The 14,863-nt window shown below is 37.5% G+C and overlaps 2 protein-coding genes across 6 annotated transcripts in view; one reads left to right on the top strand and one right to left on the bottom strand.

Annotated features, from left to right (window-relative positions):
- The first annotated feature begins 3,555 nt into the window (after positions 1-3,555).
- l3hypdh (trans-L-3-hydroxyproline dehydratase) lies at positions 3,556-13,317 on the top strand. 3 transcript variants are annotated; one of them, XM_028440377.1, is made up of 8 exons: positions 3,563-4,089; positions 6,416-6,517; positions 7,427-7,723; positions 9,330-9,809; positions 10,658-10,827; positions 10,992-11,114; positions 12,792-12,929; positions 13,005-13,317. In XM_028440377.1, exons 1-8 carry the CDS (start codon positions 3,651-3,653, stop codon positions 13,128-13,130), a joined length of 1,875 nt encoding a protein of 624 aa, XP_028296178.1. In that variant the 5' UTR covers positions 3,563-3,650; the 3' UTR covers positions 13,131-13,317. The 3 variants fall into 3 exon arrangements, with proteins under 3 accessions (XP_028296179.1, XP_028296178.1, XP_028296180.1); XM_028440378.1 differs by lacking the exon at positions 7,427-7,723 and having other exon boundaries at positions 3,556-4,089; XM_028440379.1 differs by lacking the exon at positions 3,563-4,089 and having other exon boundaries at positions 6,416-6,521.
- Positions 13,318-13,504: 187 nt separating this feature from the next.
- The window catches only part of LOC114458114 (disheveled-associated activator of morphogenesis 1-like), a 55,661-nt gene continuing 54,302 nt past the window's right edge, over positions 13,505-14,863 (bottom strand). For all 3 annotated transcript variants that reach the window (XM_028440372.1, XM_028440375.1, XM_028440374.1), the window contains one exon: positions 13,505-14,707. In XM_028440372.1, the coding sequence (XP_028296173.1) occupies positions 14,495-14,707 (213 nt within the window). In that variant the 3' untranslated portion in view covers positions 13,505-14,494. The remainder of the gene's footprint in view (positions 14,708-14,863) is intronic.

The raw sequence follows: 14,863 nt of genomic DNA, 5'->3' as shown, positions 1-14,863 counted from the left end.
CAAATGTATGATATCAGGTTAGGTACACAGATTTACACATTGGCCTTTTACTGATCTGAAGTTTTTATTGCCCTTACTGGACCTTTAACATTAGTATTAATGAGATCCTTTTAGTGCCTTAAACTAATGAAGCCTCTCAGTGTTGTGCTGATAAACAACAGCTCTTTTTAACAAGCATCCAACCTGGTAAGTTGCTACTTTCCCCAAAGCACTGGATGATAAATAGTTTATAAACAAGCGAGTGAAATATAAATAACCAAAGTAAAGGACTTTTTTTTATTATTCTTGTAATTCACTGTTCTATGCAATCCTTTCATGAATTATTAAAGAAATTGTGTAGTCTCATCCATGCCAAATTAAAAATAGAATAGAACAATGTAGTAAGAAATCTACACTTAATAATGATTTATTTAACATTTCAACACAAAGCATACAGTATATATTTCCTCTAACACAACCCTGCCTCTTGCTCAGGTGGAGTTTTTTTTTTTTCAATCTCACCATTAGTTTTAGGACATAAATATATACAGGTACTGGTCATGGAATTAGAATATCATGAAAAAGTTGATTTATTTCAGTAATTCCATTCAAAAAGTGAAACTTGTATATTATATTAATTCATTACACACAGACTGACATATTTCAAGTGTTTATTTCTTTTAATGTTGATGATTATAACTGACAACTAATGAAAACCCCAAAGTGAGTATCTCAGAAAATTAGAATATTGTGGATATATTCAATATTGAAGACACCTGGTGCCCTGCAAAGGCCTTTAAATGGTCTCTCAGTCTAGTCTAGTTCTGTAGGCTACACAATCATGGGGAAGACTGCTGACCTGACAGTTGCCACCTTGCACAAGGAGGGTAAGACACAAAAAGTCATGGCTAAAGAGCTCTGGCTGTTCACAGAGCTCTGTGTCATAGAGAGGCGAAGGGAAGGAAAAGATGTGGTAGAAAAAAGTGTACAAGCAATAGGGAAAACCACGCTCTGGAGACGATTGTGAAACAAAACCCATTCAAAAATGTGGGGGAGATTCACAAAGAGTGGACTGAAGCTGGAGTCAGTGCTTCAAGAACCACCACGCGCAGGCGTATGCAAGACATGGGTTTCAACTGTCGCATTCCTTGTGTCAAGCCACTCTTGTACAAGAGACAGCGTCAGAAGCGTCTCACCTGGGCTAAAGACAAAAAGGACTGGACTGCTGCTGAGTGGTCCAAAGTTATGTTCTCTGAAGAAAGTACATTTTTAATGTCCTTTGGAAATCAAGGTCCCAGAATCTGGAGGAAGAGAAGAGAGGAGAGGAACAGAATCCACGTTGCTTGAGGTCGAGTGTAAAGTTTCAACAGTCATTGATGGTTTGGGGTCCCATGTCATGTGCTGGTGTTGGTCCACTGTGTTTCCTTAGCTCCAAGGTCAACGCAGCCGTTTACCAGAAAGTTTTAGAGCACCTCATGCTACTAGCTGCTGACCAACTTTATGGAGATGCAGATTTCATTTTCCATCAGGACGTGGCACCTGCACACAGTGCCAAAGCTACCACTACCTGGTTTAAGGACCATGGTATTTCTGTTCTTGTTTGGCCAGCAAACTCGCCTGACCTTAACCTCATAGAAAAATCTATGGGCTATTGTGAAGAGGAAGATGCGAGATGCCAGACCCAACAATGCAGAAGAGCTGAAGGCCACTATCAGAACAACCTGGGCTCTACTAACACCTGAGCAGTGCCACAGACTGATGGACTCCATGCCTCACCGTATTGCTGCAGTAATTCAGGCAAAAGAAGGTCCAAAGTATTGAGTGCTGTACATGCTCATACTTTTCATTTGGCCAACATTTCTAGAAATCTTTTTTTTTTGTATCGGTCTTAAGTAATATTCAAATTTTCTGAGATACTGAATTTGGGATTTTTATTAGTTTTCAGTTATAATCATCAAAATTAAAAGAAATAAACATTTGAAATATGTCAGTCTGTGTGTAATGAATGAATATAATATACAAGTTTCCCTTTTTGAAAGGGATTACTTAAATAAATCAAATTTTTCATGATATTCTAATTTATTGTCTTAGATTTATGTATTATACACACTATGCAAATGTGAATAAAGTGACACTTCTGTCTATGGTACAATTAAATGCAATTGTATTTACAGTTTGGATGAAAAGGTTACAAAGGTTTTGGTTGTATGATGACCACCGTATTTAATATTAATAGAATTAATTTTTTTTGTACAAGTTGTAAAGATGTAAGCATGTGACTGTACGTACATTTACATACGAGTATATTTTTGGTTAAATATAAATAATGATCTTTGCATGCATTTAGGGAGCTTGTCATCTGTGAAATGAATAATGAAAATTGGATGCCTGCTCACCATCTGTTGTTTAGTCTTTTATCTTATGTAACTCAAGAGCCATTCATGTAAATTAGACACCTTGAAGATTGCAACATGCAAAGCAGTTTTCATCTGCGAATCACAACAGCAATTAAGAACATTAAGTATATAATCAGGAGGCTTATTATTACAGGAGATTTACTCACCCACTTTATTTTCTCCTTGTTTAGTTTGTTCTATGCAGAGAGATGCAAAATTATTCACTTTATTCGTATGCAAGTGAATCCATCTTAATAAATAAATAATAATCACAAAAGAAAAAAAAAAAAAATTATCATAAATGTCAATTTAACTGTTTAGAATAAGTCGCAGTACCTTTAAATGCTATGGTGCACTGTAAAAGTGCATTTAACTTGAGCTTAAGTTGGGCATGCATGTATTTCCTTTCTCCTTTCTATTTGGGATCATTAGGGCCTAATAAGAAATATAATAACTTTGTATAGAAAATAGGTTTTTCAATAAAAATAAGATATTCTTATGGGGACAGTTGCTTTGTTAATTATTATTGCATTGTTTTTCTCTTAGCTATTTTGGGATTAAAAGGAGTTACTCCTAAAATATGAAATGAGATGAAAGAAGGCAAAAAGAATAAATAATTAAAATATATTTCAGAATTTAAACACGAAATTACTCCCAAATAACTGCTTTTTTCCCGTCTTTTTAAACCCTATAAATTACATTTAAAGCAGGTATTATTTTCAGGATCCTGCAACATTAGCCTTTGGTACTTAAGTGCAACATCACAGACATTTGGTATATAAAAATCTGTTTCTACTATATAAACTACTAAACGTCTACATTCTGCTTATATATAATATGCAAACACTTTACTGTTTTATAAAAATTAATGTATTGTATCTATTTATTTAGTACACATTTGTTATTTACTATATTTATATGTTTATTTATTTAGTTTTTTTAAAGGGGCAGAAGTAAAACAGGAAAGGTTTATTCTATGTTCTACATATAGTAAGTCCAAAGTTGCAATGTTAAAAAGTACCGTCTTTTTACATGGCTGTTTTTATATTTGCATGATTCATTTTAATATGTTGGAATGGGGCTGGAAAATAAAACATTTGCCTTTTAAAATGTGCAAACGTTTTGTTTATTTTTTTTTTTTTTTTACTAATGAAACGAATTATTAACGCTTATTTGGGATGAAACCCTAGGGACTATGGTGACTTACTTTTTAATCAAATAAGTAATAAATCAGAGAATGGCAAATTTAGAGTCAAGTTTCAAAGCCTTGTACGCATGCGCCTCACGTACAGTTCTGACGTCGGCCGTCACGCGCGCCGTGTTTTGAGAAAAATGGCGGAGGCGAAGCAGAACTGGTCTATGCTGGAGACAACACTGCTGCTCAACATACTAAAGGAGTGCAGAATAGGCGAAAGGCTCGACGGACGCAAAGTTCGTAACAGCGACTTGTTCAACCAGGTCCACGAGAAGCTGACGGAGTCTGGGGTGAGCAGGTCGGTGGAACAAATCAAAAACCGCTGGAAATCGTTGAAAAGCCTCTTCTACAAGGCAAAGTTGAGCATGAACACAGGCGGAGCGGCTCCAATCAGCTTCCCTTTCTATCACCTGATGGATGAAATCATGGAGGGAAGGCCGCTGTCCGGTGGAGACGACACGGGCTTAGACTTTGAGTTCCCGGAGGACAGTTTAACGGGGACCCAGGACAACACGTACGGTAGGTTTAATTAAAGCCCAACACAAAGCGCGACTGTTCGCTGATGTCTGGATGTGACGTCATAAATCAGTGTCGCGCGAGGGAGGTGGGCAGCCAAGGAGATTACGCAGATTAGACCTAAAGGCATGGAAACCTCTATACTGGGATTTTATTCTGTTGATGCCCAAAACACTACTGTAATCCTATTAAACAACAGCAAAAACATAAACAAATAAAAAGTTATTGTCCATTATTATAAGTATACCAACTGCAATTAGAAAAAAAAAAAACACAAAATAAAGCAAAAACACAAACTAATCATGAATTTCTATTATTTATATATATACATTTATATATACAGTCAAAATCACAATTATCTTAAACTACTGACATATTCAAGACCGACCAATAAACACAAACAAACTAGTGATTAATGTCTATCATTTACAACCCAAAAAAAACAAATAATGTTTAATATCACCCCCAAAAGACAAAAACAAATAACTTATCAATGTAACACAAATAATATTTCAAAATATCTCCCAACTAAAATCATAAACAAAAGTGTAATTACATCATTCCAAAAACAACTTGTTTAAAAAAAATGTAAATGCACACTAAAAACAATCTATTGAATGTCAAATGTATAGCAAAAACCCATAAAAACGCAATGTTAAAAGTCAAAACAAATTAAAATCAATCATAAAAAATTTAAATCAGATCTAATCATTCTTTATTTTACAGGGGTTTTTATTACTGAAAAAAGAATCATCTCATGATTATATCTATAGTCAAAGTTAGGAAACAAGTTAAGTTAGTAAAACATACACAAAATTATGATAATAGTTAAATTGTTTTTACTCATAACCAAAAAAAACAAACAAAGACAATCCTGCTGTGATTATTCTGCTGTTGGAGTGAAAAACTAATTTAATAACTAGGGGTGTCCGATATTGATAATACATACTTTTTTTTATCACTTATTTTAATAGTTTGGAATGTTAGAAAAAGTTAAATTGAGTGATGTAACTCGAAGAACAACAGGTATGAGAAAAACTGAACGTTCATTCTTAACCAATGGGTTACACACATTTTAACCTTAAAAATAACATTATACAAAACTACAAGACCGTGAAAAATAACCACCACAAATCCATTAAAAGCAAATAATGTATTAGAGGGCTTATATCTGAGATTTTAGATGCAGGTTGGTTGATTTATTTAATCCGATACTTAAGTTTTTCACGGATATATACCATATTTTATACCAATATTGGATCAGGACATTCAAATAGGTTTAATAGTTGAAACACTATAGATTAGATCATTAGATAGACTTGATTAATCCCTTGGAAAGGGATTAATCAAGTCAGCATCACAAAAAGAAGAGAAAAGCAGCAAAAAGGGTTGAAATAATATTTAAATATAGAATATATGATAAGAAAGCAACATGCAACATGCAATCCTGTCATTAAGAATAAGAAGAACAGTTAAATTTACATTATTAAATACAATTACCCTGTAATGAAATCCTTTTGAAAGAAGAACTCGTACGTTTCAGTGAGTGCACGAGGGTCAAAGGTCACAAACAAATCACTGTCCTCATTCATGGCCTTATGTCAATATTTGGTTAATGTTGACATGTCAAATGTCGATCTGAAGCTGAAGGACTTGAGCATTATACGGCTACATTAATTATTGATATTCTACATTAGATAATAATAATTAAACTCTTACCCAAATTATGAAAAAAAAACAGACTTGTAATTTGTGTTAAACACATTTTTAAGAGCCAAAAGGAATTTTCCTGTTATTGTCTAAGGCAGTGATTCTCAACTGGTGGGTCAGGAGGGATCCACAAGTGGGTCGCGGACCTGTGCTGGCTGGGTCACGGACATCTGACCAAAAATAAATACTTAATATCTCTCACGTGTCTTTTGACAGGCATGCTGTGAAATGCATGTTGCACAAGAAAATATATAGATTTATGTTTCAAAATATATTACATGTGTGTGTTTTCAACAGCTATTTTTGAAAAATTAAATATGGTTGGTTGAATTCTAAGAAAAAGTGGTTCGCGAATTAATGATTAAATGTGGGTTCCAGGGTGAGACCAGTTGAGAACCCCTGGTCTAATGTTCTTTTGTTGTTGGAACAATGCTTCTCCTGTCTGTAAACCAAACTAAGTTGATACTTTAATAGAAACGTCAACATTTCAAGTTTTTCTTTCCAACTACGTCCCATTCTTTACTTTTAAGCCACGCCTCATACTTCAGCCCGGGTAGTGGACTACAGTTTAGTGAGTATTTGTTTACCGTGTCATGTTAAACTCCTGTTCTATGAATAGATGAAGTGCACATAAAGTCTGAGGAGACGGAGGACAGCAGCTCTCCACAGCCTGAGGACGACGCATGGGAGGACAACTATTCTGAGCCTCCTGCAAAAAAAAGTAAGTTACACCCATAGAAATATATCACACAGTGAAGAGCTTAGAAAATGCTTTTAGTACGTGATATATTCATATAGAACATATGCGTTTACACAGTGTAAACTATGCATTGTGCACTGCATGTTGTTTGAAGCATGAGGTCGACTTTTTGTGGAGAGATTCTGATCAAAATAAGGACAGAAGTGTTTTTAAAACTTGATAGAAATAATACAGGTAAGGTTTAATGAATGTAAGGCAGGGTTCACGGGCGACTTTTATCACAGTGGTGGCCACAAAAATGTGATAGTCTGATCTGAGGGCCGAATTTTTTGGAATTCTTCTCGTCATTTAGAACAATAACTAATAACTAGCATTAATACAGGAAAGAACTAAATGTTTTGTTTGATTGTTTTGTATATTTTTGTTGTTTCATGTGTTTTTTGGAGTCATTTTTTGGTGTTTTTGTTGCTAATTTGTGCATTTTTGGAGTCGTTTTTGTTAGGGCTGTCTCTTTAACGTGTTCATTGCGATAAATTAATTACAGTAAAAAAAAAACAACGCGCTAACATATTCCCCCTGATGGTCAAAACTAAAGGTTGCACTATTCTCAAATACTGCATCTGTTCAAGTCTGTTAAAAACAATAAATGACTTGATAAAGCCACTTTGTTATTTATCAATCTTTTGATCTGGCACCATAATGTAATCAAATTAAATTAATCGCACAATTTTTCTAATCTCTTGACAGAACTAGTTTTTGTGTGTTTTGGAGTTGTTTTTTGTGCTTTTGTTGTCATTTTGTGTGTATGTATTGTCATTAATCTGTATTTTATTCTGTGTTTTTGGGGTCATCTTGAGCATTTACGTTGGGGGGGCCACCAGTTGCCCTGTGTGTTGAAAAGCACAGAAGAGAATTTGTTTATCTTTCCAGGACGAAAGCCATCGTCAGGTTATGCCAAACTTCTAAATGACTGGTCAGCGCAGCAGAGAGCCTTCCTGCAAAGTATGGAGCAACACCACGAAGGAAACATGCAGCGAGAAGAGAAACTTCTGTCTAAGTTTCTGGACGATAGCACGAGGTCCACAGAACGACTTTTAGGGAAACTCTTTGATGGACTCGGATCTCTCTTTCCTCAAGGCTGCTCAACAGCGCAACAATCACCAGCACAAGACTCACATGTGCCTCAAGCTCATCATCCACAGATATCTGATCAACCATCCAACCCAGGTTCATATAAGACCTATTCACTGCACTCTAAATAATTCACATTTTCATTACGCTACAAGGAATTTGGTGCTGAAGCTTCAGTAGAGACGTGTGTTACTGATATCGGCTTCTCCTGATTTTAGTCCCAACAAAGAGGCTTTTTATCTGGTGGTTAAACTCCAACAGTGATGCAAAAACAAACTTGACCAACGTCGTGAACATTTATTAGACTTAAGGGCCCTCATTTATTAACCTCGCGTGGAAACGGGTGCAAATCTGGTCGTACGACAGGACCAACGTGTGATTTATGAAACATTCGTATCTGACCAATCCTAGCGTACAAATGATCAGGTGTTGATAAACGCGGCGACTGAATAAGATCGTCATTAACATGTTAGGCCCTCCTGTTTCGGAGGCCCCGCCCACTGAGGTCAAACAACAAAAGAAGCTTTTCCAAGAAGAAAATCGGCATCCTCACATCTGAAGTGGAGCAAAACAAAGATGTGCTGGAATTAAAGAAGCACATTTAAAAGCTGTGTGGAGGGTCAGCGCCTGAGCAGGTGACGTCTGCCCCCCTGTGTGCTGTGAGAAACTTCACAACAGAAATCGTTGAGACACACACGGATATGACATCAGCCTCAGTACGCACGCTTTAGGCAATAAATATCACATTAAACGATCAAAACGCTGTAAAAAAAAAAAAAAAAAAAAGGCTTAAAAATGAGGTAAATATGTTGGCCTTGTCTGTTTATTATGCCTTCAGCCAATTTCACCTATAATTTATGACATTAGCAATTACTGCAGCACATTTGTAAAAGTTTAAGAAACTATTTACATTTAAAAGCATTCCTGCTCAGTAGGAAACTGTTTAATTTAATAATCCGATTAGATCTGTTCTGAATGCGTGTCTGCTTATGCTTAGATGGTAGCTGAGGCTTTATTTTTATTTTTTTATCTCAGTCAGATTTGGCTGTGCTGCTCAGATTATTGCACACGAGCTCAGACCAGACATTAGATCTGATCGTAGCATACGCTCACGTCAGAATTGATAAATACCGAAGCTTGATTCAATTTGGTCGAACACACGTCGTACGCTCAGATTGAAACGTATGAACGGTTGATAAATGAGGGCCATTTATGGTGTTTAAAGAAATTCGAAAATATACAGAAACTAATTATGACACATGCATCTGTCTAGAGCTGGGCGATATATCGACTTTTCTATTTTGGCGATATAGAAAATATAAATATTGCCTATATCGTTATATACACTTTTAAATAGTTTTTCTTGTAACACACTAATTGATTTCTGAGTGCATCCTAACCCAGACCTACCTCTAAACAAGCCACACTATGGAACTCACTCACATGTGCTGTCCCTAATAGGCACATATTGTGCAGCTGTTAGTTAAAGAAAGAAATGTCTGTGTGGCATTTTGCATCTGCAAATTTAACCCTGAATTGTCTTAATGGTGAGACTTAATTTGAATTAAAATGATCGAGATTCATATCTTATTGCCATTTTGAGAAAAAATATCGAGATATGAGTTTTGGTCCATATTGCCCAGCCCTAGATCCGTCCTGGTTCTGTTCTTAAAGTGAGTTCTTCCTGTTGTTGTCTTTGCAGTAACAGAAATGCAGCTCCCACCCCACCAAGGAGAGCCTCTCTCTGTGGTCGACATGCACACAGGCGGAGAGCCTCTACGGATCATCCTCAGCGGTTACCCCCACGTCAGGGGCGACAGCGTGCTCGCCAAGCGGCGCTACGTACGGGAACATCTGGACCACTTCAGGAGGGTGCTGATGTTCGAGCCCCGCGGACACAGCGACATGTACGGAGCTCTGATCGTGGACAGCGAGCTGCCCGAGGCCGACATGGCGGTGCTGTTCATGCACAACGAGGGCTACAGCACCATGTGCGGACACGCCGTCATCGCACTGGGACGCTTCGCCGTGGACTACAAACTGGTGAAAGAACCACAGTCACCAGAGACTCAGGTGAACATCCACTGCCCGTGTGGACTGGTCAAGGCCTTCGTCCAGTACTCGGAGGGAAAAACGGGAGGCGTGAGGTTTCACAGCGTGCCTGCGTTTGCATTTGCCACAGGTGGGAGTTTCATGTATGATAACCCAGGGGTTCTCAACCATGGGGTCGCCAGATGCCTTCAAAAAACTAAGAATTTTTTGAACAATTAGAGCAAATTTTTGCACATTTACCCTTTTTCTGCAACTGCACCAAACTGGCCATATTTAAACCTCTTTTCATCTCTTTTTCTTGCCATATTTTTGCTCCTTTTAATGCATTTTTGCTACATTACTCCCATTTCTGCATTAAATTTCAATGCCTTTTCTGCACATTTTTTCCACTTTCAAGACATTTTCGGCACTTATAAACCCCTTACACCTAATGTCACATATGTTGATCCATTATCGTCACTTTTAACCTCTTTTCATCATATTTCATGCTTATTTATGCCAATTTAATCACATTCACGATTTGTCATGCCCATTATTTGCCAGTTTAAACTAATTGTTCCAATATTGACACTTTGAACCTTTTTACCACTTTTTCTGTCTAATTTGCAACCTTTAACCAATTTCTGTGATTCTAAAATCCCATTTCACCACCTTTCCCACCATTTTTGGTCACTTTTAACTTATATTATGTCTGATTTAAACAAGGATTTACATCGTTAAGATGACTATATATTATGGCGCAAATAATGATACACTTCCTAGCTATTATTCAGATAAATAAATAAATGTGGTTATCACAGATTCATAGAACAATGGACCATCATTTTGCTGACTTTATGGATGGACCCCAAAAATCTCTCCCCTTTATTCCCCCTTATAGATGGTCCTGTCTCCACACGACTTGTTACCAGATAATCAACAGCCTTTAAAGGTGCTTTAATGACTGCTAATCTGAATCTCTGAACGACTTGTTTACAGACGTGACGGTGAGAATAGGAGGATTTGGTGAGGTGACGGTGGACATTAGCTATGGAGGGGCTTTTTACGCTTTCGTCAGCGCTCAGAAGTTTGGCCTGGACGTCACCAAATCTAGGACTCGGGATCTGGTGGATGCAGCTACAGCAGTGACCAATGCTGTGAAATCTCAGGTAGGAACACACACACGTTAGTTGTTCTCATGTCAGGAAAGCTAAAGAGAAAAAAACAAACACCTACCTTATTATGTAAATGAAGGTGTTTTTTTTTTTTATAAATGTAAAATTTTAGGAGATTGATGTGGAGTTTGACTGCTGTCTTGTATTTTGTGTTTCAGATGAAGTTGTATCATCCAACCAGTGATGACTTGGCGTTTCTCTACGGCACCATCCTCACAGACGGCAAAGACCAGTATTCCTCTGAACCCACTGCTAACGTCTGCGTGTTTGCTGAGGCTCAGGTATTTCACTGACTAAATTCCAGTACTATGTAACTATCTGCGGTTTCATTACCTTTGTAAATGCACAAAATCTAAATGGCACAATAAAAACTGGTAATGGAAAGACCTCAATTCAAAAAAAACACTCAAATATTGCTAAAAAGTTTTTATGCTTTCATGAGGAGAAATTTCAGATGTTTTGATATTTAAATAAGTCACAAAAGCACAATGGATACCCTTTTTCCACAATTGTACCTGGTCACATGACCACTTCGCGCTGAAAAAACATGGCGCAGTACGTGTAAACAGAAGAGGAGACTGGGACGTTTCTTAGCATTATACTTAAATTATTACTGCCACATTAAACGTGAAACCACAAAGCAATGCAGAGTGTTATGAGGAGGTTTGGAGCGTCCGTCTTCCTGCAGCAAAGTCTCGCAGGATGAGATTTCACAAGAGTTACGACTAGTGCTCCTGCAGAAAAACAACCTTCAATGGAAACACGTTCAAAGCGCAATTATACTTTGTCAAAACTTTAGAAATACTGCTTTTATTTTGCGAAAAACTGTAATGGAAACTAAGGGTGTAAGAAAAAAATCCAATCGGCAATATATCACAATATTTCAAAGCTCAGTTATCGTATCAATCCAATTTTTAAACAAAAATGCCTCTAAATGAAAAAAAACCCCATTTAATTACGCTAACGTCTGCATAGCACATAAACAGTCACTAGGTGTCAGTGAATCACATCAGACATTGTTAAACTACTTCCCTCCTCAATGTATTTTAGCATGGAAGTTGATTTCACTTTATTTTTATAAATTAATTTTAATTATTTAAGAACTTTCCAGAATCTGTTGTAGAAGCAAAGTTTTTTGAAAATTAATTTGACAGTTTGATAAACGTACCACTTTTGGTATTGGTACTTGAATTACAGTTAGTTACAATTTACATGTTCTCAGAAGTTTAAAAAAATAAAATAAATGTATTTCATTCCATTAATGACATCACTTTATATATCGTGTTGTTTATTATCGGGATATATCGTATCGTCAGATTAATGGCAATGCACACCGCTAATGGAAACTAAAGGGTCATACTTTCAGACATTTGTTTCCTCCGTTTTCCTGTGATCACGACTTAATTTTCTCGAGATAACGAGATAATTATCTCGAGATGTCGGAATAACTAAACAGTAGTGTCAAATTTACAAAAGGGTATTTTAGCTAAATAAGAGTTGTAGTATGACCAAATATAGACCATCAACGTCAGCAGTAAATTTGATCACGTTGCTATGCATGATCACAGACATATTGAATATTCGATATTTATTGTGTCGGTGGTTGCACTTTGTTGACGGTCCCTGGGCAAAGTCTCAGTGTCATCTGCTCATAGGAAACGATTAATAATCGTATTGAAGATCATCTTGTTGCAGCTTGTAGCTCATTGGCTATTTCATAACGGTAAGAATGAGACATTATTTGGGTCTTTCTAACTTTACTGAATGCTTGATGCAGTGATCTATATGCTCCTGATCGTCTGACATTGTTACACTGAATGATTTATCACTACATTACTGTTTCGACATCTCGAAATGAAATGAATGAAAGCCTGGCCCTTTAGGGCTTCCGTAGTATGAACACAGCTAGTGTTCGTTCTAGTTTTTTCCTTCAAACTCTCATTCTGTCTGTTTTCCAGGTCGACCGAAGCCCGACTGGTTCTGGTGTCACAGCACGAGTTGCTCTCCAATATCACAAAGGCCTCATCCAACTGAACCAGACCAGGACGTTTCAGAGCGGAGCTACTGGTTCCCAGTTCACAGGAAGAGCTGTTGAGGTATTGGAGATGACTCAACGCTAACCTGTAGCCACTGTTGCTAACCAATATTTAAACGTGTGTGTTTCTCTGCAGGAGACAAAGTGCGGAGACTTCAACGCCGTGGTGGTGGAAGTCGCAGGTCAAGCGTTTTACACGGGGGTGTCACACTTTGTACAGGAGTCGAAGGACAAACTCACGCACGGTTTCCTTCTCAAATGAACATTGAATGCAAAGACTATTTGTGAGCCTTTAGAAAACAAACCAAAAACTGTAAATGTCCATTAATTTTATAGAAACTGTGGAAAACTGTAAAAAGAAGAAAAAGGATGAAATGCAGCGACGTTAGTTTTTAGACTGAATAGGTTTGAAAATTGTTGTTTGACTGAAAATAAAAACTAACTTATGATTTTGTTTATTTTATTATTAAGTACCTACTTAGCGACACTTAATAGTTTACTGTAAAAAAATAAATAAATGTAGCACTTACTAACCACTAGATGGAGCCAGAAATCAGCTGTTGAAATTAGTATTAAGTTGTCAAATTTGTGGTTTTCATCTTTACATACATGAGATATTTAATGAAAGGAGACCAATGTGTTTTCTCCCATTTATTAACATCAAGTCATCGTACAATGAAAGGCAATAATATTTAAATTAGAAACGTTTCATGGAGGTTTCTGACACTGGAAGGATCAACGCAGCAAATAGGGACAAATTAAAATCCATCAATCTTATCTTTTATCCACGTGTGTTGCTCTGTTACACTCACATTCAGGAGACTCAGGCAGAACAATAATATTCACGTGCAGTGAATCCAGTCAGTGCGCGAGAACATCTACTCCAACCAAAAATTAAAGAAGACTCACTTGCCCTTTGTGGGGAATGTGTGTTGCATTATTTGGGTTAAACGGTATTTTTAGCGCTTCGATGATAAATTCCTTTGTGCGTGCGTAACGAGCACACGGATAAATGGAAATCTATGACATCAGTGGTGAGAAATGTAGGCCTTTGGAGATACTTGCTGAACAATCAAAGTGAGTGGAAGGCTCTTCACAGGAACGTGTGGTCGGATACAGAAATGCTGCGATGAACGGGAGACCATTATTTTCCACCTGCAGGTAAACCCACATCTGTCCCACGATGCTGCGTCTCAGACGAGGTCAAAGTTCAAGTTTCGTCTCTGTGTGACAATCAAAACGTGTGAAAGCAGTCAATATACAAAAAACTGTATAAAACAGCCCCGGGGAGTTTTACGGGGAATCATCTTGGCCTCGTTGTGCTTTTCTTCTCTCTGCATAGATTCTGTACAAAAACACAACTGTTCTCCAGCACATTATTTTCTTCTTCTTCTTCTTCCCACTCGTAGAATGGCTTCACTTGGAATTCTTTTATTTGGTCAAACTTTGGCTTCTGCTGGGGTTTTGCATCCATATGTCTAGGGCTAGGCTGCTGCTGCCGCTGCGTGTGGCCCGTGTGTGTGTGGTGGTAGTGGAGGAGTGTGCTGAGGAATGTGTGTGTCAGTCTGACCCAGCAGGAAGCTTTAATGACAAAAATAAAAAATAAAAAACAGCGGTGGGGATTTCTTAGAAGTTAAGTTTAGTGACTGGCCTCTCACGACTCGAGTCCGTGCTCTGGTTGTTGATTCGCTTGCGGTTTCGTTTCATCTTAGACAGATCTTTGTCGAAAACTTCTCCCGATCGCAACGCCGACACCAAGTCGTCGAATTCTCCCCCGTCGTCCTCTCCGTTTGCTTTGGCCTTACGGGCTTTACGTTCCCGCTCTCGCTGCTCCTTCAGCTGGGGACGCAAAAGGAAATTATCTTAGATTTCTCAGCATCCACAGGCTTAAAACAACTGAAATGTTGGGCCAAAAGTTGTACAAACATATGAAAAAGCTGTTTGGAAAAGATTATACTTAAGACCAGTGTTTATCAAATGGGGATACTAGGGGTG

This window comes from Gouania willdenowi, chromosome 24, assembly GCF_900634775.1.
Source record: "Gouania willdenowi chromosome 24, fGouWil2.1, whole genome shotgun sequence".
Lineage (NCBI taxonomy): Eukaryota > Metazoa > Chordata > Actinopteri > Blenniiformes > Gobiesocidae > Gouania > Gouania willdenowi.
This window is presented reverse-complemented; position numbering and strand designations above follow the sequence as displayed.

What these genes read in the sequence shown, in the direction of transcription:
- l3hypdh (XM_028440377.1), top strand. Translation starts at nt 3,651, where the DNA reads ATGCGCCTCACGTACAGTTCTGACGTCGGCCGTCACGCGCGCCGTGTT. An exon ending in TGATCAACCATCCAACCCAG is followed by an intron (nt 7,724 to 9,329) that starts GTTCATATAAGA and finishes TTGTCTTTGCAG; the next exon opens with TAACAGAAATGCAGCTCCCA. An exon ending in TCACAGGAAGAGCTGTTGAG is followed by an intron (nt 12,930 to 13,004) that starts GTATTGGAGATG and finishes GTTTCTCTGCAG; the next exon opens with GAGACAAAGTGCGGAGACTT.